The sequence below is a fragment of the Tetrahymena thermophila genome, assembly GCF_000189635.1.
Source record: "Tetrahymena thermophila SB210 genomic scaffold scf_8254428, whole genome shotgun sequence".
Taxonomy (NCBI): domain Eukaryota; phylum Ciliophora; class Oligohymenophorea; order Hymenostomatida; family Tetrahymenidae; genus Tetrahymena; species Tetrahymena thermophila.
The window spans coordinates 407,651-432,842 of record NW_002476209.1 but is presented as its reverse complement, the minus strand read 5'-3'; the positions used below and the strand labels follow the sequence as shown (position 1 = coordinate 432,842).

General features: G+C 22.2%; 11 protein-coding genes across 11 annotated transcripts; 6 read left to right on the top strand and 5 right to left on the bottom strand. All coding sequences in view use genetic code 6, as the record gives it.

Annotated features, from left to right (window-relative positions):
* Positions 1 to 30: 30 nt before the first annotated feature.
* Positions 31 to 3,258, bottom strand: TTHERM_00537360 (hypothetical protein; the record flags this gene model as incomplete). The annotated part of the gene is made up of 4 exons (XM_001023546.3): positions 3,141 to 3,258; positions 2,429 to 3,065; positions 1,263 to 2,370; positions 31 to 1,197 (listed from the first exon to the last, which is right to left on the bottom strand). Exons 1-4 carry the CDS (start codon positions 3,151 to 3,153, stop codon positions 31 to 33), a joined length of 2,925 nt encoding a protein of 974 aa, XP_001023546.2. The 5' UTR covers positions 3,154 to 3,258.
* A 983-nt stretch (positions 3,259 to 4,241) lies between these two features.
* On the top strand, positions 4,242 to 4,592 carry TTHERM_000537359 (transmembrane protein, putative; the record flags this gene model as incomplete). Its single annotated transcript, XM_012799811.1, has 1 exon — positions 4,242 to 4,592. The coding sequence occupies one exon, from the start codon at positions 4,242 to 4,244 to the stop codon at positions 4,590 to 4,592; it is 351 nt and encodes a 116-aa protein (XP_012655265.1).
* An 845-nt stretch (positions 4,593 to 5,437) lies between these two features.
* Positions 5,438 to 6,985, top strand: TTHERM_00537340 (IBR domain protein; the record flags this gene model as incomplete). The annotated part of the gene is made up of 6 exons (XM_001023544.4): positions 5,438 to 5,890; positions 5,955 to 6,017; positions 6,081 to 6,461; positions 6,521 to 6,685; positions 6,748 to 6,836; positions 6,892 to 6,985. The coding sequence occupies exons 1-6, from the start codon at positions 5,582 to 5,584 to the stop codon at positions 6,983 to 6,985; spliced, it is 1,101 nt and encodes a 366-aa protein (XP_001023544.3). The 5' UTR covers positions 5,438 to 5,581.
* Positions 6,986 to 7,571: 586 nt separating this feature from the next.
* TTHERM_00537330 (short chain dehydrogenase reductase family protein, putative) lies at positions 7,572 to 8,483 on the bottom strand (the record flags this gene model as incomplete). Its single annotated transcript, XM_001023543.1, has 1 exon — positions 7,572 to 8,483. The coding sequence occupies one exon, from the start codon at positions 8,481 to 8,483 to the stop codon at positions 7,572 to 7,574; it is 912 nt and encodes a 303-aa protein (XP_001023543.1).
* A 337-nt stretch (positions 8,484 to 8,820) lies between these two features.
* TTHERM_00537320 (tyrosyl-DNA phosphodiesterase family protein) lies at positions 8,821 to 10,943 on the bottom strand (the record flags this gene model as incomplete). The annotated part of the gene is made up of 5 exons (XM_001023542.3): positions 8,821 to 8,927; positions 8,990 to 9,090; positions 9,150 to 10,123; positions 10,313 to 10,416; positions 10,475 to 10,943. The coding sequence occupies 5 exons, from the start codon at positions 10,941 to 10,943 to the stop codon at positions 8,821 to 8,823; spliced, it is 1,755 nt and encodes a 584-aa protein (XP_001023542.1).
* Positions 10,944 to 11,241: 298 nt separating this feature from the next.
* On the top strand, positions 11,242 to 11,875 carry TTHERM_00537310 (hypothetical protein; the record flags this gene model as incomplete). The annotated part of the gene is made up of 2 exons (XM_001023541.2): positions 11,242 to 11,748; positions 11,831 to 11,875. 2 exons carry the CDS (start codon positions 11,242 to 11,244, stop codon positions 11,873 to 11,875), a joined length of 552 nt encoding a protein of 183 aa, XP_001023541.2.
* A 2,678-nt stretch (positions 11,876 to 14,553) lies between these two features.
* On the bottom strand, positions 14,554 to 15,366 carry TTHERM_000537309 (transmembrane protein, putative; the record flags this gene model as incomplete). The annotated part of the gene is made up of 1 exon (XM_012799810.1): positions 14,554 to 15,366. One exon carries the CDS (start codon positions 15,364 to 15,366, stop codon positions 14,554 to 14,556), a length of 813 nt encoding a protein of 270 aa, XP_012655264.1.
* A 1,271-nt stretch (positions 15,367 to 16,637) lies between these two features.
* TTHERM_000537308 (hypothetical protein) lies at positions 16,638 to 17,116 on the top strand (the record flags this gene model as incomplete). The annotated part of the gene is made up of 2 exons (XM_012799809.1): positions 16,638 to 17,004; positions 17,082 to 17,116. 2 exons carry the CDS (start codon positions 16,638 to 16,640, stop codon positions 17,114 to 17,116), a joined length of 402 nt encoding a protein of 133 aa, XP_012655263.1.
* A 938-nt stretch (positions 17,117 to 18,054) lies between these two features.
* TTHERM_00537300 (ribose-phosphate pyrophosphokinase) lies at positions 18,055 to 20,012 on the bottom strand (the record flags this gene model as incomplete). The annotated part of the gene is made up of 9 exons (XM_001023540.3): positions 18,055 to 18,146; positions 18,209 to 18,407; positions 18,474 to 18,734; positions 18,849 to 19,001; positions 19,179 to 19,298; positions 19,404 to 19,445; positions 19,567 to 19,643; positions 19,708 to 19,757; positions 19,813 to 20,012. The coding sequence occupies 9 exons, from the start codon at positions 20,010 to 20,012 to the stop codon at positions 18,055 to 18,057; spliced, it is 1,194 nt and encodes a 397-aa protein (XP_001023540.1).
* A 2,146-nt stretch (positions 20,013 to 22,158) lies between these two features.
* TTHERM_00537280 (peroxisomal membrane anchor motif protein) lies at positions 22,159 to 23,339 on the top strand (the record flags this gene model as incomplete). The annotated part of the gene is made up of 6 exons (XM_001023538.2): positions 22,159 to 22,354; positions 22,419 to 22,565; positions 22,630 to 22,785; positions 22,835 to 23,040; positions 23,092 to 23,190; positions 23,250 to 23,339. 6 exons carry the CDS (start codon positions 22,159 to 22,161, stop codon positions 23,337 to 23,339), a joined length of 894 nt encoding a protein of 297 aa, XP_001023538.2.
* Positions 23,340 to 23,914: 575 nt separating this feature from the next.
* TTHERM_00537270 (folate receptor family protein) lies at positions 23,915 to 25,072 on the top strand (the record flags this gene model as incomplete). Its single annotated transcript, XM_001023537.4, has 2 exons — positions 23,915 to 24,372; positions 24,433 to 25,072. Exons 1-2 carry the CDS (start codon positions 24,092 to 24,094, stop codon positions 25,070 to 25,072), a joined length of 921 nt encoding a protein of 306 aa, XP_001023537.4. The 5' UTR covers positions 23,915 to 24,091.
* Between the last annotated feature and the right edge of the window lie 120 nt (positions 25,073 to 25,192).

Sequence of the window (25,192 nt, the reverse complement as noted above, 5' to 3'; positions counted from 1 at the left end):
TAAAAATGTAAGTTAAAAAAGTTTCATAGTTCAATATTAATTAGTATAGTATTAATATAATGCTTGGTTTTCTTTGTTTTGAGTTTATTAAGCTTGTGCAGCATTTTACTTTATTTTACCCATTATTTCGTTTACAATTTAGTCAACATTTAAAGATGTTTAGCCTTATAAATTGTATTAAGTACTTGGAGATTACTTGAATTATTCTTGAGAGCTTAAATTAGGGCATTTTTTTGCAGAGTCTGATAAAGTTTGTTAAGAGTTAGTAATAGGTTTTATGATGTCTTTATTTTCTTGTTCAGTTAATCTAGTATTAGAACTATTTGATCTCAAAATTTAATTTTAATAAACGAAAGGCTGCTAAAATTATGACTGCAAATACTAGTTATTGTCATTGCTGGGAGCTTAGAGTCTTTGCTACTAATATTTATCATCTTTTATTGGCAATATATTGCTAGAATAATTATATGATAAAGGAAGATTATTGCAATTTGAACTTGAAACACTGCTATACAATTAAAAGTCTATACTTTTTCTTATTATCCCTTTTTTGCTAGCATCTTCACTTTAAATTTAGTTTCCATTTACTCCTATTTCCTTGTATTAATTGTTTGAACTTTGAATTGAGCCATTTTGCCCATTTTAAGAGAGAATTTATTTTTTAAGATCTTGTATTTGTGAATTTAGGCTCAAAATTTATTGCTCACACAACTCTTTTTTCTATTGTTTTTGTAATAAGTTAGAATTTAAGTCTGAAATAGTTTTTTTTAAGTTGTTTAACTCTTCTTCATTTTATTTTTTAACCTTTTTTATTTCTTGCTCATATTAAAATTTTAAATTAGAAATCTTTTCTTCATACTATTGTTTTTAGTTTTATAAATCTTAAAGTAGTTAAAGCTCTTTTTATCTTCTCTTTTCAAATAATTCATTGATTTCTTCAATTTATTTATTCTCAGATCCTTTTGATAACGAAGATTGTGAATTATTTTTTAAGCAAGCAATCCTTAGTTATTGTTCTAAAATATTGATCTAATTTTCATATTCTATTTTCAAATCGCTTATCTTCTATTCGTATCTTCTTTCAAGTGCTTCTATCAGAGTTTTGTTTCCTTCTTAAATTTCATTCTTATCTTGATTTCTAATAGACTACATTTTTATTAGAACTTATTAAAATTTTTATTAGGCATCAGCCAAATCCTAATTTATAAGAAATATATTAAAAATTATTAAAAAAATTATTTTATCATATTGAAAATGTTTACCTTTTTAGCCCTCTCCTTTTAGCTTTCTAAGAAATTAATTTTCTAAATGTTCAGGATTTGCTAAGTATTAAAAGCTTGCTCAGATTGATTATATTTTTCTTAAAAGTGGCGTGAAAGATTTTTAAATTTCTCTATCTCATTTTCTAAATTCTAAACTGTTGTTTTTAATTCTATATTCTGCATATGAAGCTGATCTTTTAGTTTAATTAGCTCACTAATATTTTTATCTTAAGCTATAATTTGCTAGTTTTAACTCAAAATTTATTCCTTCTATTTAAATGAATCTTTCTCCACTTAAGATAGCTGCTTACCATAAGCACTCTCCACTTCTCTCAAATTTTTTTCAAGTTTTTAAACATTTTTTTCCCACTACAACTTTTCTTTGTTGTATTTTTCTGTAAAATCGTTAATCTTTTAATTGTGATCTTTTGTAGATGACTAAATTTAATTTTCATATTTAGTAGTAACCTATTTTATTTTAGAATTAAGATCATTTATTTGTTAAGTGAAGTGCTTTTCTTTTTCTTAAGATTGCACACTTAATTGCTCATATTATATTTTAAGATCAATATTTTCTTTCTTCATCTATTGTTGTGATGATTTTAGCTCTGTGAGTTCTCTAGCACTGTACTAATTCTTTAAAGAATTTTCATATCTCAACCTTTCTAATTCTTCCCTCTCCTGAGAAATTAACTCTTAGCAATCTTGCACCAATTAATTATTTTTTTCATTTCCTTTTTCAAGCTAAACTGTTTTGCTTACTTGCTCATCAAGTTTAACTAATAATTCACTATTTTATTGTTGAAGTGAGCTGATTTATTTTTTATATATAACCTCATTTTGCTTAACTATGTTATCAAAATTTTGCTACTTCTCAGAAGCAATTAATTCTAAGCTTTTGACATGCTCTTCCAACTAAAATACTTTTTGTTTATGATAATTTGTCATCTGTTGCATTTCTTATTCTAATTTCAATTTTTATTCCTTTAGATTGTATATTTCCTAATAAAGTTCTTCCTAATTTAACTACAAATCCTTATCTTATCGATTGCTTTTGCTTTTTTCATTTTCTATTTACTCTTCCAAATTTCTGACTTGCTTTTCATACCTTTTTATAAAAAATAATTAATTTAAAAAGAAAAAATGTTAAATTTTAGTAAAATTACATTATTTTCATTTGATTCATATGCTATTCAAATCTTTCCTATACTTATTTGTTCTCATCTGAGTGAATTTACTTTAACTTTTCTAGTTCCTTTTCTTAAAGTTTAATAAGATTTTCTTTCGAATTTTTATTTTCCATCTTCAAAGCCTTGATTTATATATCTTACTGCTATAAATTAGTGTTTAACATATCAATCTTTTACTGATAAAGCTGTAATTCTGATTCTAATTGCTTTTTAAATTTTTCTGACTAGTTTTCAAAATCATTTTTTAATTTTTCATTTAAATTTTGGATAATTTGATCATATTATTCTTTTTATTTCTTTATCTCTAAATCTTTACTTTCAATTTATTTTTTATGATTTTCTTAAAGCTCCTCAATATTTGCTTTGAAATTTTTCATCATTTACTCATGTTTTTCTTCTTAAGGAGTTTTTTTTTCTGTAAACTGCATTAAAAGATTGTTATATTCTTCGCTTTAGTTAATCTTTTATTACAGCTCTTTTACCTCCAATTAATAAAATTCACTCTTTTATTCTAGCAGAGCTTTTTCCTTTTCAAATTTAATTGTATTTTCTCTAATCTATTTCTCTTTCGCCTTAAGTTATTACTCAAGATACTCAATTTTTTCCTAATATTCTAAAATAAAAATGTAGTTTTATTTTAATTCTTGCAGTAATAGAAAAAATTATTATAAGGTTAAAATGATTTTACCTTTTTCACTCATTTAGTTAGTCTTTTTGTTTTTAAATTTAAAATCTTCTGTTTGATTAAGAATTTTAACTGCTAATCTTATTAAATATATAAATTTTTCAAAAATTAGTAATTTAAATGAAATATATTCACTGAACAATTTGCTTTGCTGTGATTTCAATAAGAAGTATTTCTTAATCATTATTTGATTAGAGATTATTATATAATTTTTAATTTATATGAAAAAAATATTCAAATTTTAATAAAAATTTTAAATAATTATTTATTAAGTATTTTTAATATATAATAAATTAAAATCGTTTTCCGATTATTTTCATAAAATAAAAAAAAATAATTAAATTATTGAATTTAGATTAATTAAATATTCTTTAATTTGATTTAAAATAAATATTTTAAAGAATTAAATTATTGAACAAAACAAAAAAATTTTCTATTAATTTTAAAATAAATTTAATTAATATTTTATTAAAAGCACAAATTTAATAAATTATTAGATTATAAAATAATTAATTTTAAAACTATGACTAAAAACAAAAAAATATTATTGATTTTGTGATATTAAAATCGTGTAGAGTTAGTTTGAAATAATTTAATAAGAAAACTAATTAAAACTGATATAATTTTTTTTATAGAAATATCAATTACTAAGATTTAAAGAAATGTAAGTATTTTTTTTTTTAATAAATTAATTTATTATTAATAATCTAAGAATTAATTACAATTTGATACTACAAGCAAAATTTATGAGTTTATTTGCGAATAATTAAAGCTAAAAATTTATTTAAGAAGATGATGATGATGAGGATCTTAATCAGATTTTATAAAAGATGCTAGGTACAGAAAGAAAATAGTTAAAGGAGGAAAGTAAATATCATATTTTGCTGTAGGATAATAAAATAAAGTTAAATAAATAATGTAAATCATGTGAGATGCTTTTTAGTAAAACTTTGTAAGATAAAATTTATGAAAATTGTGGAAATGATGAAAAAATTATTAGTGATATTTTTGATTTTAATTTAGAAAGAAATGAAATAAAAAGCCTAGCTTTGTAGCTATAAAAAGCTTATAATGTATTTTTGAAAAAGAAATCTTTGATTTTCTATGAAATTCAATTAAATAAGACTGCCATATAAAAGGCTTTTAACAAATATGATATACCACTTCCTTTTTCGGTTGATGATAAATCTAAAGCAACTTTAGTTGATTACTTAAATAGCAATATTTATATAAATGATAAGTTTGATAAAAATTTATATCTAAGAAATATTTTATTTGATAATTGTGAATTTATTCATACTTTTATTCAGAATCTAGTTATCAATAACCAATATTTCTATAAATATAATCAAATAGTAGAAGATAAAACACTCAATGATGATTAGAAGCTTAATGAAATTATCAAAATTAAAAAATAAGTACAATTATCTAAAAATCTAGATTTTGATAATGTGAAATATGATTTCCCTTTGATTGAAAAGCATATTTAAAGTTATTAATATAAATCTTGTAAGAATAGAAAAAAGCAAATAGAAATGAGCTACTACCTTTTCTAGCAATATCCATCTATTCATAATATATTACCAGTCATTTATAAATCTATATACGATTAGTTGGGAAATTTTATATTAGACTAAACTTATTCAATTGATTATCTTTTCGAGTTAGGAAAAAATATTAATTATCAATCTGAACACTTAAGGCATTTATAATTAATTTACTACTATAGAAATGAAAATTACTCTTAAGTAATAAACCTATCTGAGGAAATAATTTTAAAAGAAGAACCTTTAAACTAGTAAATCATTAGATTTCTGTTTTAATCATATTTAATTTTGAACAATTCATAAAAGGCATTAAATTTTTTACCTCAAATTTATTTGGATAATAAAAGTGAATCTATAAAATTATTTAATAAAATGTAATAATACACAAAAAATCAATCTATAATAATTTTTTCAAAAATATAAGTTGAAATCATATAGTATTTGCTATTTTAAATAGCTTACAACAAGCTTAATTTATCAGCCTACTTATTTCAATCTAGTTTTCAGCATTGGGATTTATTTTATTTGTGAGTATGAATAAATTTTTATATAAAATTTCTTATTTCTGTTCTATTATTTCGATTTTTTATCAAAGTTAACAAATTTATGCAAATTGCATAAAATAGAAACAATTTTTTTTTGTGTTTGTAAAATTTCTAATCAAATAGGCTTATCTATCTATCTTAATACCAAAATTTGTCTAAACTATTAAGATATTTTTTTTATCATATAATATCAGAATTATAAGAGTGGATACTATAATTTTGTTAATAAAAAATTTTTGATAGAATATACAATAAACTTTTGTAATATATATATATAAAAGCATAGAAAAATAAATAATTTCTGAAAGTCATAAAAGATAGTCTAATAAAATAAATATCTTATACTTTAAATATGCAAAAATCAAAAAGTTAAAATATAAAAAACATATTACAGAATCTATCCTCAATAAGAGGAGAGAGTCTTTATTAGAGTTTCTTACTTGGCACTGCGTTTGTAAGATATAACCTGAGTGAGTAGGCTTTGTAAGAATTAACATAAGGTTTTGAATAATTTGTTTAGCTTACTAAACAAATGCAAAGAACAGATTTAATTGAAGAATTATATTCTCATATTCTTGAAGGAAAGTAGCCATAGCCAATTAAAACTATAGAACTGTTAACAGAAAAAATATTTTAGTAAGACTCATAAATCCAAATGAAAGTAAACTTACAATAGAATATGAGTTTAGATAAGAATTACTCATTTTTAATTATAAATAATTTAGTAAGATTTTAATAAAAATGAAGAGGAATTATTTTAAAGCATGATGCAAGAGGAGTAGAGATAAGTAATATTTTTAAAATAGTTAGTAGATAGATAGATATCATATAATGTGCAATTTTAAAAATAGGAGTTAGAGAGGTAAAAACAAGATGAATTGTTGGCAAGATTAGCTGCTCAAGAAATGGAAGAAGAGGAAAGAAAAGTACTTGACTCGTATAAAAAAATTTAAAACGAAGATGAATAATCTTGGAAATGTGAGATTTGTTTAGAATTAATGACAGATTCATAATTTTGGCCTCTTTAGTGCAGACATTAATTTCACAGAGATTGTTTGCAATAGTACTTTAATGTCAAAATAAAGGATCGTAGCTTTCCTCTTAAGTGTCCTAATGATAATTGCAAATAAGATGTAGATTATAGTGATATTAAAGAAATTCTAACTAAACAAGAATTTTAAAAATATGAAGAATTTTCCTTAAACAACTACATTGATAGCAATTTAGAAGAAGTATTCCACATATTATTTTAATAATAATCATTGTTATTTAAATAAACTTATACAAATAGATATCTTGGTGTCCTTCTGCTGGGTGCAAGTATGCATTTGTTTTAGAAGAGAACTAAACTTTGTTAATATGTCCTCTTTGTAGAAAGAAATTTTGTTTAACTTGCAAATGTGAATTCCATAAGAATCAAACATGCAAAGAATATCAAATTTCTAACACATACAATGTAATTAATTGTTAAACATAATTTCAGATAATAAAATAATCTTTAATTTTATTACCAAACAGGAATAAGATAAGCGTTTCGAGCAATTTGTCAGAGGTTAAAAATTCAAATAATGTATCAATTGCAAAATGTGGGTAGAAAAGAATTAAGGGTAATATTTTTTAGTTTTGAATATCTAACCTATTAAAATAATAAATTCAAAAAAGCTGTGATCACATGACTTGCAGATGTGGCTGTCAATTCTGTTACAAATGTGGTGGACCTTATCAAAAGTGTGCATGCTATGGATATAATAATTGAAGAAAAAATATTAAAAAATATCAATATTTTTATTATTTATTTTATTTTAATCAAAAAATTTATTTCTAAATTCTAACAAACTTTAAAAAACCAAAGATCAAAAGAACAAATTTTATTTTTATAAAATGTTTTAAATACTAAAAATATTTATTTTGGTATTTTTTGCCATATTAATTTGTATTAACTTTCAAATTTTAATTAGTTAACATCAATTTTGTTTGTTTTAAAGATTACCAGGTTTATTCACAAAATAATTGGTAATCGCTTACCATTATTACTATTTATAGAAATTGTTTTTTTATTAGACAAGAATGATATCATTTCAATTGACTATTCAAATACAATTCGTTGCATTTGGAAATAAAAATTAAATATAACAAATTTAAGTCGTTTGAAAATTGTATTATTTATTACATTTGTGTATTCTGTAATATTTTAATCTTACTGATAAAATGAATGATAAAAAACAACAAAATGGATTTATGGAGATTCAGAAATTTTAAATATTTATTAATAAATTTAAACAATACTTAAAAATTATTTTATTTTATCTAAACTGGTATCTTTAATTTAGTCATATTGAAACTCAGTTAAAAAGATTTTAATATTTTGCTTATAGGCTTAAGAATATGTTCCCAAATGCTTGCTTATCAGATCCATTTATAACAGCTGGATCTGCATCAATTTAATCAAGAGTTTATTTGGCTATTTTTTAAGGAGTATCTAAAAAGTATGATCCAAAAGTTTATGAAAAATTAGGATAGAATGAGCTAAGCATAGGTGAATCAATATAACCTGGGGAGTTATTTACTATTTATATATTAGAATCTATTGTTTTATATTAGTCCCTCAAGCAGCTGGTTAAATGATTCATATATTGCTTGGTTGCATAATAAACGTTTGCTTCTTAAGTACCTCCACGGTGAGTTTTCTAAGAGCCTACATTAATTAACAAAGTTTTTTGCTTGTCATTCTAAGAATTTTGAATGGCATATTTTAATTCCTACTAAATCATGAATGTTGCACCAAGGACATTTGTATCAATTACTGATTTGATTTATTTAGGAGTAAGATTTATTAAATAATCCTTTTCAAAAGCTGCTGCGTTATTTATGAATATTCCGATTTTATTATCATAATCTTTTTTTAATTATGAAAAGAAGGCTTCGTATGATTGAGGATCTTCATTTTCTAAATTCAAAACTCTGTATTCTATCTTAACATTTGTATACTTTTACTACAATTTTTAAGCAACTTCTTCAAGATTTTTCTATGTACGAGAAGCTAAAATAACATTATATCCTCTTTTAGCTAATTCCTCAGCATATCCTAAACCTAATCCTTATGAAGCCCCAGTAATAAGTGCGTATTCTTAAGGATATATTGATTTCAAGTTGCAGTTTTAGTGAATACCATACCTATAAATATAGTCAGATGCGTTGTATCCTACATAACCTATTTAAAGTAAACCTACACCGTAAACAAATTTTCTAAGCATTTTTAAACAATTAAAAGTTCTTTTTATTATTTTTTATGTAAATTATTAATTGATGCAACAAATAAAATATCTAGTAGTGATTTTGTAATTTTTATTAAAAAATCTTTTATCTTTTAACTGTACTTTTGTCTTATCAGCTTGCTCTTTTATTTTCTGGAAAAGTTAGAAATAATCAAAAAGATATTTATTTATTGAATGAATTTAATTAATTAATATATTTGAGATAATTTAATTTTTATAGATCAGAGATTTTATTTATTATAAACAACAAAAATAATTTTAAAGTATCAATTTTATTTTTATATTTTTTATATAGAGTAATTTCCATATTTATTTATCAATCTTCAAAATTTCTAACAAACGGTTTCATGTTTTAGGTGTATTTAGGGGCATCTAATTTAAAGCTAAAAGAATTTATTATCTCTTATTTTATACAAGCAGAATCTAATTAAGTTTAAACATTTATTTTTTTAAATTAAATAAGATATTATTAAATTAATGTTAACCTTCCATAGGTGGATAGATAATACCTAATTCGGTATTGCTATTATAAATTTATGAGTAGTCTTTTTCAAATCTTCCCCAAGCAGCTGCAGTAAAATTGTGACTGTATTGTAAAAAAAAAAAATTAATTAAATACTGATTAACTGAAATAATATTTTATACCTTCCGATATACACAATAGAGTCATCCTTGATTTGTAGATCATTATCAGTAACAACCATTGTTTTTAAATGAGGTATTGCTCCTGTGTGATAAAAATAATTGTCAGGAGAACAAAACTGATGAAAAATAGATTTTGGGAAGCTTTCTTTTTCATAATATTTTTGATTTAGTATAACAGGAGAAGCATATTCAGGACCATAAATTGTATCCTCATAAATATATTCAGCTGTTGGAAAAATCAATCTAAATTTTTATTCTATTAAATTTGGATCTTGTTTTTTGTTAGCTTTATCTTTTTTCAACTCAGTGATTGGCTTGTTAGCTGTAGCACATGTATAGAACTCGTTTAAAAATGTATTATCTATATTCCCTAAGCTTGTACATTGATAGGTAATTATTTTTTAATTTTGTGTTAAATTATTATTTGGTTAATTAGTAATATTTTTTTCATTTTAAGTAAAGGCCTATATTATTTTATACATTTTTCCTCTTCCATATTTATATATATCTGTGTGTCTTCCGACTATACTACTTATCAAAATAATTTTTACTTCTGAATAATCATAATCATCTAAATTTATTTTAAGTAAGTCTTAATAATTTATTCCAGATGGCATCATTTTTTTAACTAATTCAGTGAGTGTAATTTTGAAATCTCCTTCAAAATCCCATTTTGGAGATGAAGGCTTTTATTAGGTTTTTTCTTTTTTATTAGCATTTAATGGAAAATCTTAATACCACAAGCAATTACTCCATACAGACCAGTCGCTTACATGGAGATTACCACTGCCAATAACTACTCTCAAAAAGCTACTAAATTTTATGAGCCATAATTTTGGGTGAAATGCACCTCCCCATGAAGATGAAACATCCTTTGGAGGATGTATTAGTGTCCAATTTTTAAATCCGTCATTCTCTTTTATAACATCTTTAATACTTTTATCATGCATCGGCTTATCATTTGCTAAAACAAACTTTAAAAAATATTTGGATTAAAAAATGAATAAGTTAAAATTGCTCAAAAATTTTTAAAAATTAAATTTTTTTCGCGCAAAAAGAAATTTCTTTTAATATTGTTAAAACTATTGTAGGAGTTAAACTCAAAAGTCTAATTTAAAAGACTCTCATTTTTTTTTTAAGGATATACAGTAAAAAATTTTTACATGCTTGTTAGATTTTAAAATAGGCATTAAAAGCTCAGTTTCATATCCATAAGTTGTCATAAATATAGACTAAACATCTTATCTCTCTGGCTATTCATTGAAATCTATTTTTTAATTATTATGCTTATTAATCTTGAAATAAATACAATAAAATACGATTACATTCAAAAAAAGGGTTCTTACAAAACATATCTGAAAATCCTAACATATAGGGAGTTTACTCTTCTTTTGGGTATTACTTCAGCTTGTTTATGAAAAATTGGCTTTTTTACTACTTGAATTCAAATTTTGTATGAATATTCTACATTTAAGAAACTTTATTCTATTCTTTTTGATAATTATTATTGACTTAAGGAATGGGATTTACAGAGCTATTTACAATGTTTTAAGATGACTTTAACTAAGAATCATTGATTTTTACTTCTTTTTCATTATTTTCTTTTTAAAAATTACTTGCCTAAGCATTTTAAGCCTATTGCAGTAATCTTTGTTACTGCCTCTCAAGGTGCAGTTGTTTATATTATTAGTTAATTTCTTCGTATATCTTTTCACCTTCATCAATCTAATTTCCCTTCATATAGGCATTATAATCCCTCTTTTTACTGCTAATTTGTTTACTCTAGCTATCCATTTATGACTATGCTGCGATTTTTTTACCAGGTTTTAATTTATTATGTAAAATTGTTGTTTTCTATAAATCTATATAAAACTTCTCTAATTGAAATGATCACTTGATATCTAAAATTCGGATGATACTTGCTAATTAATTATTGATTTATTTCATTCTGTTATCTTTCTTGTATTTCTGATTGTTTACCCCTCTTTATGATTATTTACAAAATATATTCAAATATTTATTTTATTTATTGACTGAAGAATATCTAATAAAAATTAATAATTGAACAAAAAATAAAAAAACACATAAAGTTATGAAGGTGATAACTAAGCTCGAAGATATTACTAAATATCTAAAAAATAAAGACAAAGAAGATATTCAGAAAATACTAATAGTTAATAATGGGCTTCGCTTTGACTAAAATAATCAACTAAAAACATTTTTCAATTTTATATCAAAAGTATCTTCTAAAGTTAATGATATTTAGATCTAAATGAGCAATATAGATAATGATAGTGATAGCTTATTAGAAGACTTGAAATAGCTGCAAAAGTTAAATTTCTAAAATCTTCAATTCTAATTAGATACTACAAATTTCATTTAGAAATCTCAACCTGATATCTACTCTGAAGTTTTATAATTTGCTGCAGACATTATCTCAACTGGAAAATTTTACAAATTAAAATTAAATATCTAAAATGAATTAAAGATAGACATAAATTAGTAAATAGTCTCAATAAAATACAAGTAAATATCACCAGTTAGGCAATAAAATTTGATAGAAGGATTTAGCAATTTACTCTCTGCTTTAAAGCAAGATGTAAAAATATTTTCACTTAAATTCATACTTACCAACATAAAATTAAGTGAATAGCAAATAAAATAGTTTATATAATAAATAGATGATTTCAAAGTTGTTTAAAGTTAATAATTAAAAATTTTTCTGAACAATTAATATGCTATTAGCCTTGGAAATACTTTGAAAAATAATAAATAATTATTAAAAGGTAAATATATCTACAATAAATAAAACTGTAAAATATTGCAAACCTCATCCTGTTTAACAGATTCTGTTAAGTATTTTGAAATATTTTAAGAAAAGTAGCTAGTCTTATAAAAGCTAGAATAATCTTTCAGTTTAAATCTAAATTCTTAAGTATTAAATTATTCAGAAGACTTAAAATTATGTATTGATTAGTGGGAAATGAATAAATTAACTGAAATAAACTTAATGATTGATGATCAGTTTTTAATAAATAATATTGCAGTCACAATTAATACATTTCTTTAAAAATAACGTTTGACCAAATATTTAACTCTAATCTTAAAGCAATAATAATAATAGTAAGACAACTAAAGTATACTTAATTTTATTTCAACCATTAATCAATTATATTTGATGGAGAAATTAAAAGTTTAACTTGAGTTTCCATCATCAATATACCATGCATTTTTTAATAATCCTTAACGTATCTAATAGTCATTTTTTACCTCGGATTTAATCAATCTAAAAAATATTGATATTAAAATGAAAAATAATAAAATCATTGAGTTATCTAATTTTTTGAGTTTTATTAAATTTACACCTAATGTTGAAAGTGTTTTAATTTATATTGAATAAACTGATTAGAAAATCCATCTGGAAAGTGAATAACTCGATGTTTGTTTAATTTTAAATTATTCTTCAATTGAATGTTTTGATCACTTTAATGAAGAAAATTTTAAACTTAAAAAGCAGGTATCATTGAATATGTAAATTTAGGAAACCAAATTAGTTGAATAAGAACATCTTGAAAAAAAATTTGATTCCTTTTCAACTTAGTTCAAAGGAATTAAATTGTCATTTAAGGCAACTAATCTCACTTCTGAATTTAAGTTAAATTCAGAAATACAAAGACAGAGACCGTTTTCTTTATCATTAAATGATATTAAGATTTTTGAAAAATAAGAATTTAAAGAGATTTTCATCAAAATTGATGATACTTTTAAAAGAAATCCTGAACAATTTCTTACAAAATTAGAAAGCTATTTTGAATTTTTTGAATTTGTTTAGTTGTATGAAAATTGCTCTCTAGATTTTTCAAGTGTTTATTCAATGAAATTTTTTGAAACTATTTTATAAAAATTTTATTTGTTTAAAAACGCTAAGAGCATAAGCTTGAATATTTCAAAAAATGATCTTTATAAGGATAAGGAGTTTAAACTATGGAAGACCTTTTTTAATGATTTAAAGAAAGCTGAAGCTTTGGCAATAAATTTTTCTGAAAATTAAAGATTCAGCAACTAATTAGCTATTGAAGCTTTTAGAAGTTTGAAAAATTGTAATAATAAATTATTTGAATTAAAAATTGATTTGAGCTAAACTTCTGTAAAGTAAAGAGGATTGATAAGCTTAAGTAAAAAGATCTCAAAATTTAAATAATTGAGAGTTTTTAGTTTAGATATAAGCAACTCTAATAATAATAATATCCTAAAAAATTAATTTATTTAATATCTTTTTGATTCTTTAAATTGTAAAAACTTACCTAACTTAGAAGAATTATGTCTAAAAGCTGTCGATTCTAAATTGTTGTTAGATTAAAACTTCTACAATATTTTAGCTACTAATTTACCTTTGATTTCTCAAAAATTAAAAATTTTAAAATTGAATTTTAAAAATAATATTGCTTACTCCAATGTTTGCCAAAAGAAATTTATACTTTCACTCTCTAAACTTCCAAAAGATTTAGTTTCAATAAGTTTAAATTTTCAACAAATCATAGATTAAACAGAGGCTTAGCTCTTTTCTTTTATGAGTATTACTTAGCAATTAATGAGCTTTGAGTAATTAGAAAAAATAAGAATCAAATTATGTAAAAATGCCACAGGAATTAATTAGAAGCAATATGTTTTGGAACTATTGAAGTTATTTAATAAAATAAACTTTAGTGTGATTAAGAAATTAAATATTGATATTTATTAGTTTAATTTTTTAATCCGTGATTCGTGCTTAACTATGGCAAATAACTAGGGTTTATCAATATAAAATGAACTAGATGCAGAAACAAACAGTTTTTTTAAATTAAAACTATCAAAAATTCTTATGAATGCTCCTCCTTATATTAAAATAAATTAAATATTTAATTGATTGATAATTTTTTAGTTACTTTTTTAATTATATTAAAAAATTATTTCACTGCTTTATAATTAATTTTTTAATTATATGTTTTTAATTTGTTGATTTAGACATTTATTAGTAGTAAAATTATTTTTTTTTAAATATACTAAATTGAAAAGAACTCTTAAGCTTGCTTCCCTCTAAAATATATAAATTTAAATATTTATTTATTTATTTAGAAATTATCAGCTTCTTTTTATTTGCCTAAAATAATATTTAATTAACAAAAAACTAAATAATAATAAATATTAAATAATTGTGTAATAAATTAATAAATCTAGGATACAAACTAACATAAAATGATTGTTACTAATTTACCAGACTTGTATAAATTACTTAAAGGAAAAATACATGTAGAAAAAGAAGTTACAATCAATCTTGCCTATTAGGTATTCGATGAACAATCCTTTAAAGAATTTCTAAAATTAGTTTCGAAAATCCCAAATAAAGTTTAATTTTTAGATTTTATCATGGATAATAACTAATACAAAAACAATTACATACCAATTAATACAGATTTTTCTAATTTAAATTTAAATGAAAGCAATCTTTTAGGTTTAAAGCTAGAATTTAACAAAATTTTTAAGGGAAAAAATAATGAGCTGCTCTAAGCGAAGGTTTTAGCTTAAATTGGTAAAAAATTTTTAGAAAAGAAATATGAAAGTTAAGAATTGAGCCATTTAGAATTAATTGGATAAAAAAACTTTAAACTTATCTTAAAAGGTAGTGAACTTATACTTCATTACAACGAAGATTTAACATATAGTAATTTAACTGTATTGTAGGATTGCTATCATATAATTTAGAAATGGCGACATACATTTGAATATATAGATATAAAGATAATAGATAGTAAAAAAAATAAAATTAATGATCCAATTATCTTTGAAATTCTTTCTTTTATTCCAAATCAAACAAAAGCCTAAGTAGTAAAATTAGAAATAAAAGCTGATTTATATTTTGGAAAATAAGATTAACTTGAAAAATATTTTTATAACTTAAATAGGAAAGATATTTAAATATTTTCTTTCTAAGTGGTTGGATGTTAATCTTTTAAATTATTAAACTAGTTGAAAAATTTTAATTCTAATCTTAGCTTAGCTTAACTGTACTTTTAGTAAGATTAAAAGTTCTTAGAAGTTAGCTTATAAAGAAAATAATTAATAGTAAATGCTAATATATTTGATTTCGATTAAAAGTAAGAATTCTAAGAAATTATTAGAAATTTTAGATTAGAAAGAATAGAGAGCTTAAAAATAATAGATAGGCATCTTACAACATTCAAAAGTATTCTTTCGAATAAATATTATACAAAATTATAAGATCTTGATTTAGATATTTAGTAAAAGTAGGAAAGTATAGATGACTCAAAAATTTAATACCAATATTTAGGCACTTTAAAAAAAATATAAATTAAAATGTAACACAATAAAGATGATAAAAATTAACTTATTTTTCTATGTAATATGGTTACAGAATTAAAAAAATTAGAAGAGTGTTGTGTAGATATTAAGGCAGAAGATTTTTAAGCATAAATCATTAATATCTTTTAGGAAAATCTCAATTGTATCAGCTAAAGTCTTTTAATATTTGATTTTAATATTTAAATTTAAAATTAAAATAATCCAATTTCAGAAATATATAAATTAATTCATGTTTTCTCTTTATTTCCACAAATACAATAATTAAAATGCTCAATTAACTCCAAAAAATATATTCTTTTTAATTAAGATACATTTGAGCTGACTTTGTATTCACAAACGAGAAGTGAGCTATCAGATAGTCTAAAATATATCTCACAATAAAAACTACAAAACTAAAACATTAAAAAAATTGAGATAAATATAACTAATGTATTATACTAAAGCACTCTAGGTGATTAAGTTAATATATTAAATACTGATTTAAAAACAATAATTATGGAAGTGATCAAAGAGATAAGTTAAAATATATTGATATTTAACTTAAATATTAACTTTTAATATATTTAAAATTTAGAATTATAATTAGAAGTATACAAATTAATTCCCATTTTCTCCTCACTCCCACAAATACAATAATTTAAATGTTCATTAAATTATAATGAAAGTATAATTTTCAATTAAGATACTATTAAGCTGATTTTAAAGTCATAGACAGTCAGCAAGTTTCTTGAAGATCTAAAATACTTCTCACAAGAAAAGCTTCAAAGTGGAAATTTAAAAAAAATTGAATTAAATATCTTTATTTTAGATAATCCATAAGGTCTAGATGACTTAATCAAGTTAGTGTTTAATGATTTAAAGTCGACAATCTAATACTTTTAAATTGAAATAGAGATTCCAAATTAAAATAGCTTTTAATTTTTTGATTTTGAACTAAAATAATAAATTTTAGAGTTATAATTAATTTTGAATAAAAGACTGATAATAGATTACAACTAAAATTATACAGAAATAAACTATTTTAGATAAGATTTACCTTAATTTAAAAATTCAATAGAAGATATTGAAGTAGAAGAATCTAAAATGAAAGAACTGATAAATGAAAAAAATATTTAACAAAACAATTAAATGGATATAAAGGGTAACGATGAAATGATAATTGAGGAAAAAAGTATTGATATACCAAATTAAAAAAAGCAAAAAGATATGAATAAAATGCTTTTCTAGTTACTCATTCAATAAAAAGATGAATGCAGAATATCTTGTGATTTTAGTGATGTGGAGTTTCTTAAAGGGCTATTGCAAAATTTTCCAAAATCATAGAAAGTGACACTTTCACTAAGTAATGTAGGAATAACAGAGAAAGAAATTTAAGTTTTGAAAAATATATTTTAGATAATCTCATCAAATACTAAGGAATTTAATCTAAATATTTCCAGAAATAGCTTATTTAATAAAGAAGCAATGGCTCTGTTCTAAAAACTCAAAAAAGCAAGTAAACATATCAATACAATTTCCATAAATTTATCTGAAACACTTGTTAGATAAAAAGGAATTTAAAATTTAGTAAAGAAATTGTCAAAGTTTAAAAAATTAAAGAATCTTGAATTAGATCTAAGCAAACCTCAGACTGTTTATCCTTTATAATCGAGCTTGATAAGATATATTTTTTAGACAGCTTCATTTAAAAGCATGCCTAAATTAGTTAACTTAACACTTCATGCCTAATTTTCTCATGTATAAATAGATTAGTTATTTTTTAATTCACTTTAAATCTACCTTTAAGAAGCTTCACCAACCTTGAAAAAATTACATTTAGATTTTTCTTAAAATTTAATCTCTGCAAAATAAATAAACATAGCAAATTTGTTGATGAGTATCAATGATAACTTAGAATATTTCTATCTAAATTTAAACAACATAATCCCTCTACAATAACCTTACTTAAATAGTATCATGAATGATCTCATAAAAAATCTTTCAAAAATTTCCATAGATAATTTTTCTTTAATTTTACCTTAGTACCTGGTAGGAAATTATCCAGAAAAACATTTTTGGTAGACTTTTAAGCTTTTTTTAAAATTACTTGAAAATCCAAGCAAAAATATTTAAATTACCACAGTAAATTTCTCTTTCAAGAAAGTAGACAGCATGGTTGAAGATTTTTCATTCAAAAATTTAATAAGTGACATTAATGATCTCAATAACGATTAGTAGAAAAACCTTTTAATTTAACTTAGTTCACTTGTTATTAACAAATTACCTGCTTACTTTTAAATTAAAAATTAACTTTAAAATATATATTGAATATTTATTATTTTTATTTCATGCTATTCAAGTGTAATTTTTATACAATTTAAAAATAAAAATAATTCTTATTATAATAAAAATATAAAATTTAAAATTAACAATTTATTTATTTATTTTATTTTAGAAATAAATTTTAAAGCAAGTTTAAACTTTTTAAAAAAGATAAAATGCTAAAACATATAAAATAAATGCAAATAACATTTTAATAAAGATTGAAATTTTTTTCTATTTTTTATCATTGTCTTTTGTCAGCAGGCTTTAAATTGAATAAATCAGCAACAGATTATTTCTTTTGAACTCTGTAGATGGTTTCAGCCAAAAGAGGAGCTAATTATTTGTAAATTAAAAATTAAATTATTAAATATTTGATAAATTTATAAATTTTTTACCAACAGAAAGACGAGTAATCTTGTCAATATTTTCCTCACCAGGTTTCTTAGGAGTTGTGTTAGTAACGACAATATTTTCAAGGACAGAGTTTCTGATATTGTTAAATGCATTACCAGAGAAAAGTCCGTGTGTAGCAAATGCACTAACACCAACAGCACCAAAACTCTTAATAGTTTTTGCAGCTTCGCATAAAGTACCCTATTTATTTATAAATAGCAAAAAAACAATTTATTATCAAATATATATTTTTATTTATTTATTTACAGCTGTGTCTATCATATCATCAATAATAATTGCATGCTTTCCTTCTACTTAACCTACTAAATTCATTTAGGCAATCTTACCAGGAGCTTCTCTTTATTTGATAATCATAGCAAGAGTGCACTCTTAACCAGTTTTTTTATTGAATAATTCTTAGAATTTTTTAGCTCTTGCGACACCACCAGCATCAGGACTTACAATAACAGTGTTAGATAAATTTATGTTACCTTATTAAACAAAATAATTCAAAGCTACAACATTTGCCTATTTTTTAATTAAAAGATATTATAGAATTTTTTTAAGTAAGAACAGTCGAATTTTTTCTATAATAAAAATATAAAATCTAGCAATTATAATATTTATTATTTTTATAATTACTTCCAAGTTATCGACAGGAACTCTGGGACCAAAGAAACCTTGAATTTAACCACAATGGAGATCAATACTAATAACTCTATCAACTCCTACAGTTTCTAAAAGTCTAGCTACATCAGCTGCACTAATTGGAACTCTAGGGGCAGTTTTTCTATCCTATTTTAAATGAAAAATAAGTTTATATTTAATTTATTTATATCAAATAATAATATAGATCGTAAAATTCGTTTTTAATTTATTAGCTTTTAATCTATCAGGAACCTATATAACTAAATAAAGATTTTTTCTTATCCCTTATTCTAAAAATTTGATGATTAAAATTAAAAAATTTACCTAACGAGAATAACCATAATAGGGAACAAGAACGTTAATCTTTCTTGCAGAGGCTCTTCTCAAAGTAGAAACTAAGAGCAATAATTCCATTAAATTTTCATTAACTGGAGTGCAAGTAGGCTATTTTAAATATTTAATTATGAAAAATATACCAAAAAATTAAAATTTTAATTAAATGAATTTAAAATTGTTTTAATTTATAAACATAATCAATCAGCTAATTACTTGTACAACATAGATATCCTTTCCTCTGACACTTTCATTAATCTGTTTTTATAAATTTAATTTAATTTTCCTTTCATGAACACTGAATTATTGATAGTTAATTTATCAAAAATTAATAATGAATCAATAAATACAAATAAATGTCTCTAAATAAATAGTTTACTGAAATTGCAACTTCACCATCTGCAAATCTACTAACTTAGCAGTCACCTAACTTGATACCCAAAATCTTAGCAATTTCTAACATTTAAAATAATTGAAATATAATCTTTCAGAGCAATATATTTAAGAAATGGTAAATTACCATCAGCTAAATCGTGATTAGCATTTCCTGAAAAGAGAACGACATTAGAGCTAATATTAAATTAAGTAATTAAATGATAAAGTATTTCAGATTATATATATTTACAAGAAGTTATCCAATTCGGGGATTTAACGATGATATTGCTCTTTAAGTTTTGCATCAAAGGGAGTAGAATTGTATGCTTGAGCTTTTTGATGGAGATTGTAAAATCTTTCAAGGCATACAAGGGAAGCAAATCCTAAAATCTTAGTACATCTAGAGGAGTTTGCAAAAATTCTCTATCCAAATCTAAAGAAATTGTTCATTTTGAAATGTTTTTACCTAAGGAACTAGAATGCGAAATTGAATGTTTTTTTGTTAAGAAAATATTCTTTAAAGCAAATAAATATAAATATATTTATTATAGTCTTATATTTTCAAAATATAAAGTTTTTATTTACCCTAAATCTTATCTCTAGTTTTCAAACAAATATATATATATATAGCTCTCATAGAATAGAAAAGGTTACCCATATTTTTATTTATTTATTTGATTTCATAGATAAAATATATCTAACTAACTTCTATTTTATAATTTGGTCTTAATCTCAATCGATACTCTTAATTAAATCCGCCATAATATCAAATAAAATTTATATAATCATTTTTATAATTACATCATACTACTACTTTTATAAAAAGCTAAAGTATCATTTTTCGGATATTTAACATCCCCGTAACCTGTAAAGCTTAACTTAAGATTTCTAATTTAAATCTAGTTAGATGTGGTATAAAAATACATAACCCTCTATTTATTTTTATTAAGAGTCTAGTAGAGCTTATGTGGTAATGCTTTGGCTTAATAATTTTTCCTTTCAAGCATCTATCTCAAGTTAAACTTGATCACTTGATCTATTATTGATTTTTTTTTGATATTAAAAATTGAAATTTTTATTATCTATAATAGTAGTAATTCTTTCTATAGCTTATAAAAAATTTAAAAATAGATGAAAAAAAATTATTCTAGACAATATAAAAGCAATAAACAATAATCATTCTAAATTATCTTAAAGCTTTAATAGATTAACAAAATATTAATATTCAATTTGCATAAGAATTTTTCGAGTAATCTAAATATGTTTGATTACTTTAAATTTATCTATCTAATAAAATAGAATACCAAATAAAAAAAATAATTCAATGATCTAAGTAACATATTGAATATGCTTTGAATTTTAGAGTTTGTTAAGCAATTTTTCAAAGCAAATCTAAAATGAAAACTTATATGATTAAACTATTGTGAAATACATCAAAAAAATGTCTTGTTTTAATTTTGAATGAAAAATTAAATTTATATTTTTTCCTTTTTAACTTGTTTTTTATTAATTTATGATTTTTATTTTTTCAAACACCTATCCGAATTCCACTAAGAATATTTTTCCCTAATTACAATAATCAATCAGTATAATTGAATTCAAGTGATAGATAACTTTTAAAAGCTTAATAATTTTTTCATTTGATTTACAATTATTAATAACGTATTTGCTTATTTTAAATAAAAAATTTATTTGTCAAAAAAAATATCTTAGAAACTTTAGATTCACAATTTACTAAACTTCTAAAACAAATCCAAATTAAAAAAGTTAAAATCAAGCAAGCAAACAAGCTAATTGCTTAAATTATCTTTAAATTGAATATATTTTAGTTAATTAAAAAATAATTATTAATATTTAAAATATAGAGGAATTATTTGATATGTTATTAATTATAAAATTATTTAAGCATATTTAAATAATATTTTTATATAAATTAATCGATTCTAAATTTAAAATGAAAAATATATTTATACCTTTAATTATTAAAGATTCAAAAAAATTTATTTGTTTTTGATTTAATAAATATGTATAAAAATTATTAGGAATTTAATTCATTTATTTAAGTAAAATTATATAAAAATAAATTTGAAAAATGAATAATATAAAAAATATTTTTATGAAAAAAGAAAAAAATTATCATCAAAATAATTTTAAAAAAAATTAATGATATTAAAAGATAATTTTTTTAATTATGATGAATAGTAAATATTAAAAAATTCATTATTTAGAGATAATTATATGGATTTTTTTAAAGATAATTACATTTTAAGGATATATTAAAATTGTTTCAACAAGATAATCGATTTTTTACTTCTAGGATTAGAATAATTCTAAGAAAATTCATACAAAAACTTCTAAGAATATTAGAAGAAAAAAAATGATAATGCTTTAATGTGTTCAAAAAGGATTGGATACTAAAATGACGATAATTATTGCTGTTTATGTAATACGTAATATTATGCATCTAATATGTTATGAAGATTCGTAAATTTAAAGAATCTGAAGTAAAAAAAAAATTTTATTCATAATTTATATAAAAAATATATTCTTTAAATAATAAGATAGTTAATAAATTTATAGTAATAGATACCTTAAAATGCCTTTCTTTAAGAAAAAGGAGCCAAAAAAAACTAAAGAATAGTTAGAAAAAGAAGAAGAAGATAAAAAAGCTGAAGAGGAAAAAAAAATCCTTGAAAATGAGAAGTAAATAGAAGTTGCTTATCGTTTTTTGATGCAGCCTGAAGTTTAGAAATTTTCAGATATTAATAAAAGAGTTTTTCTGAGAAAAAGAGGTAATTGATTGATGATTATATCATATAAATAGTATGCTTTTAATAATTCTTTTTTATCAATTAGGTCTTACTACAGACTAAATAGATTAGGCTTTTAAGAGGAGAGATGAAAAGAAAGAAAGTGCTTAAACCGGCACTGAATAACAATAAATCACCTAATAGGAATAGAAGGCAAGTGAAGAAAATAAATCTGTGTTAGTTTATTCTGAAAGTAATTTTTACAAATATTAGTTTAAAAATTCTCATAAAATATTTCAACATATATAACTAATTAGCTCTTGAATAAAAGTTAGCAACTGCTTTAAAAAATGGATTCCTAAGCATTCAAAAATCAAATACTACTGAGTTAAGCCCAAAAATATTTGAAGTTTCTAATTTAAAAACTTTAGTAGCATCCCAAAATATGTTAAAAGAAATTCCTGATGCAATAGGTAAATTAACTTTGTTTAATCGTATTAAATATATTTTCAATTGCAATAGGAAATTTGGTAAATTTAAGAGTAGTACAATTGGCCGAGTGTGGTTTGACAAATGATGTTATCAGTGATAAATTATTCAGTCTTCCTAACTTAGTAGAATTAAATCTATCTAAAAATAAATTAACTTCAATTCATTTGATTGTAAATCTCCCAGAGCTTTAAAGATTAGATATTTCCTACAATAATATAGTTGAATTACCTGAAGATGTAAGTTTTAAACTTATAGCAACATGTTTAAAAAATATTTTTTGTATTTAGATTGAAAAATGTTAAAAACTTTAGCTGATGAATATCTAAAATAATTATATTAACTTCTTCCCTCATAATTTTACAAAACTTGTTAATTTGAAGAGAATCGTAAATTATTTTAACAATAAAAATAAAAAGTTAGTTTATAATAATTATTTTAATAAAAGCTTATTTCAGGAAATTAGTTTGAAAAAGAAGCTGAAGATGCATTAAAATCTACTGGTGTGGAAGGCTTATTTAAGTTTTTATCTTAATGATTGCTTTTCTGATTTGTTTTTAAAAAAATACTAACAAATTTCTTAAATCTAGTCCATATAATTTAAGTTTAATATATCATAAAATAGACCTTATTTTTTTAATTAAATATTTTACACATAATTTAAAAATTAAAAGAATTGTATTTATTTTTTTATTTACTTAAACAGTAAGTGGTAGATTTCTTATTTTTAAAGTATTATTATTTTAATAAAACTTGTTCTAAATCTTTACTGAGATTCGATTTGAAATAGGTAATTAATTAGTTCTATTTTTAGATTTATTTAAAATCATACAAATGTTTTACAGATGTTTAATTAATGATGGTCAATTCATTTCTAATTACGTGTAATGAAATCTTATTATATTTATTTAGAGATTTTTAGTTACTTAGGTTTTTATAACATGAAATTTCTATTTGTTTGTATGTAATTTATAATTGAATGTTCTTCGAATTAATAATATTTAACAAAAGAATTGAAGAAGCAATTACTTAAAAATAAAATATTGAAAATTTATTCTTAAGGTATGAGCTAGTTCTAAAGATATTGTTAAAAATTTAAATCACCCAAAAAATATAAGTAGAAAAAAAAACTAAAGAATTAATTCAAATTAAAAAAGAATAAATAAATAATTAATTAAATTAAATAAATAAATAAACAAAAAAACAAACAATCAAGCAAGCAAAAAGAAGAAAAAACACATTTTAAAATCATTCTAAAAAAATACGTTTTTACGAGCAAAGAAATAGAAAATGGCTAAGCTTTTGATTTTAATTACATTAGTAATTGTAGGCACTTTAGCTTCATAAAAATTAGAATTTCCTTTTACTATATATAATAATGAAATACCATTTGAGGTTAGATAGCAAATGAAAAACATTACTAATACTTAAAATTGCACAGCTAATTCTCCTTTACATAAATTAAAATATAACACTACCAAAGTCAACGATGTCAAATTCGCAGACTTTTGTACTGACTACTCTTCGAGAACTTGCTGTACAAACGACAACTTTAACTAGCTTAGAATACAGTAAATATTTTTATTATATTTTTAGGTTTAAGTTACATATGATCATTTTAATATAAATAGATTTTACAGGTAGGTTTATAATAATTAAGATTTAAGTTTAGATTGCTAATAGGTTTTATAAAAACTCATATGCTATGATTGCGATGGGGATGTAGGTTTAGGATTTAGAAAGGGTTTATGTGCTCCTTAATGCGAATCAATTTATGAATAATGCAAAAACGATTATTTTATTATCGATTAAAATACCTAATTACTTAAAGTTTGCTCTCGCTAAGATATATTATGCTCTAAATTGCATTAGATAGTATCTCAAAAGACAGATTTCTGCAAATTGTTAGGTCATGAGGTTAATGATTACCAAGATTATGAGGAGTGGTTTTATTAGTTTTATGCAGATAACTTCGAATCATTTTAGATAAATTTCAAGCCTGTTTGTTGGAATTTTTTACCAAGTTCCTATATTTTTGGTCCAGCTATTACTCCTCTTAATGAATAAACCAAAACAAGAAAAAATGAATTCAAAAACCCATTTGACAAATTTACTTAAAACTATTCTCTCATAATGTAGATACTCTACATCTTTTTAGCTATTATCATCATAGTTTCAGTTGTTTTCTGTGCTTATTTATTCATGAGTTCTAGAAGCACATAAAAAGGTAGAAGAATTGGAGGATAAAAAAAGAATCATCACGACGACTGAAAGAGTTTTAATAATAAATTAATTTTATTAATTGCTTCTATTTTTTACATTCAAAACCTTTATTTTTAGCTTTTGTATTTTTTGGCATGCAAACTTTAAGTAATGCATATAAAAAATAAT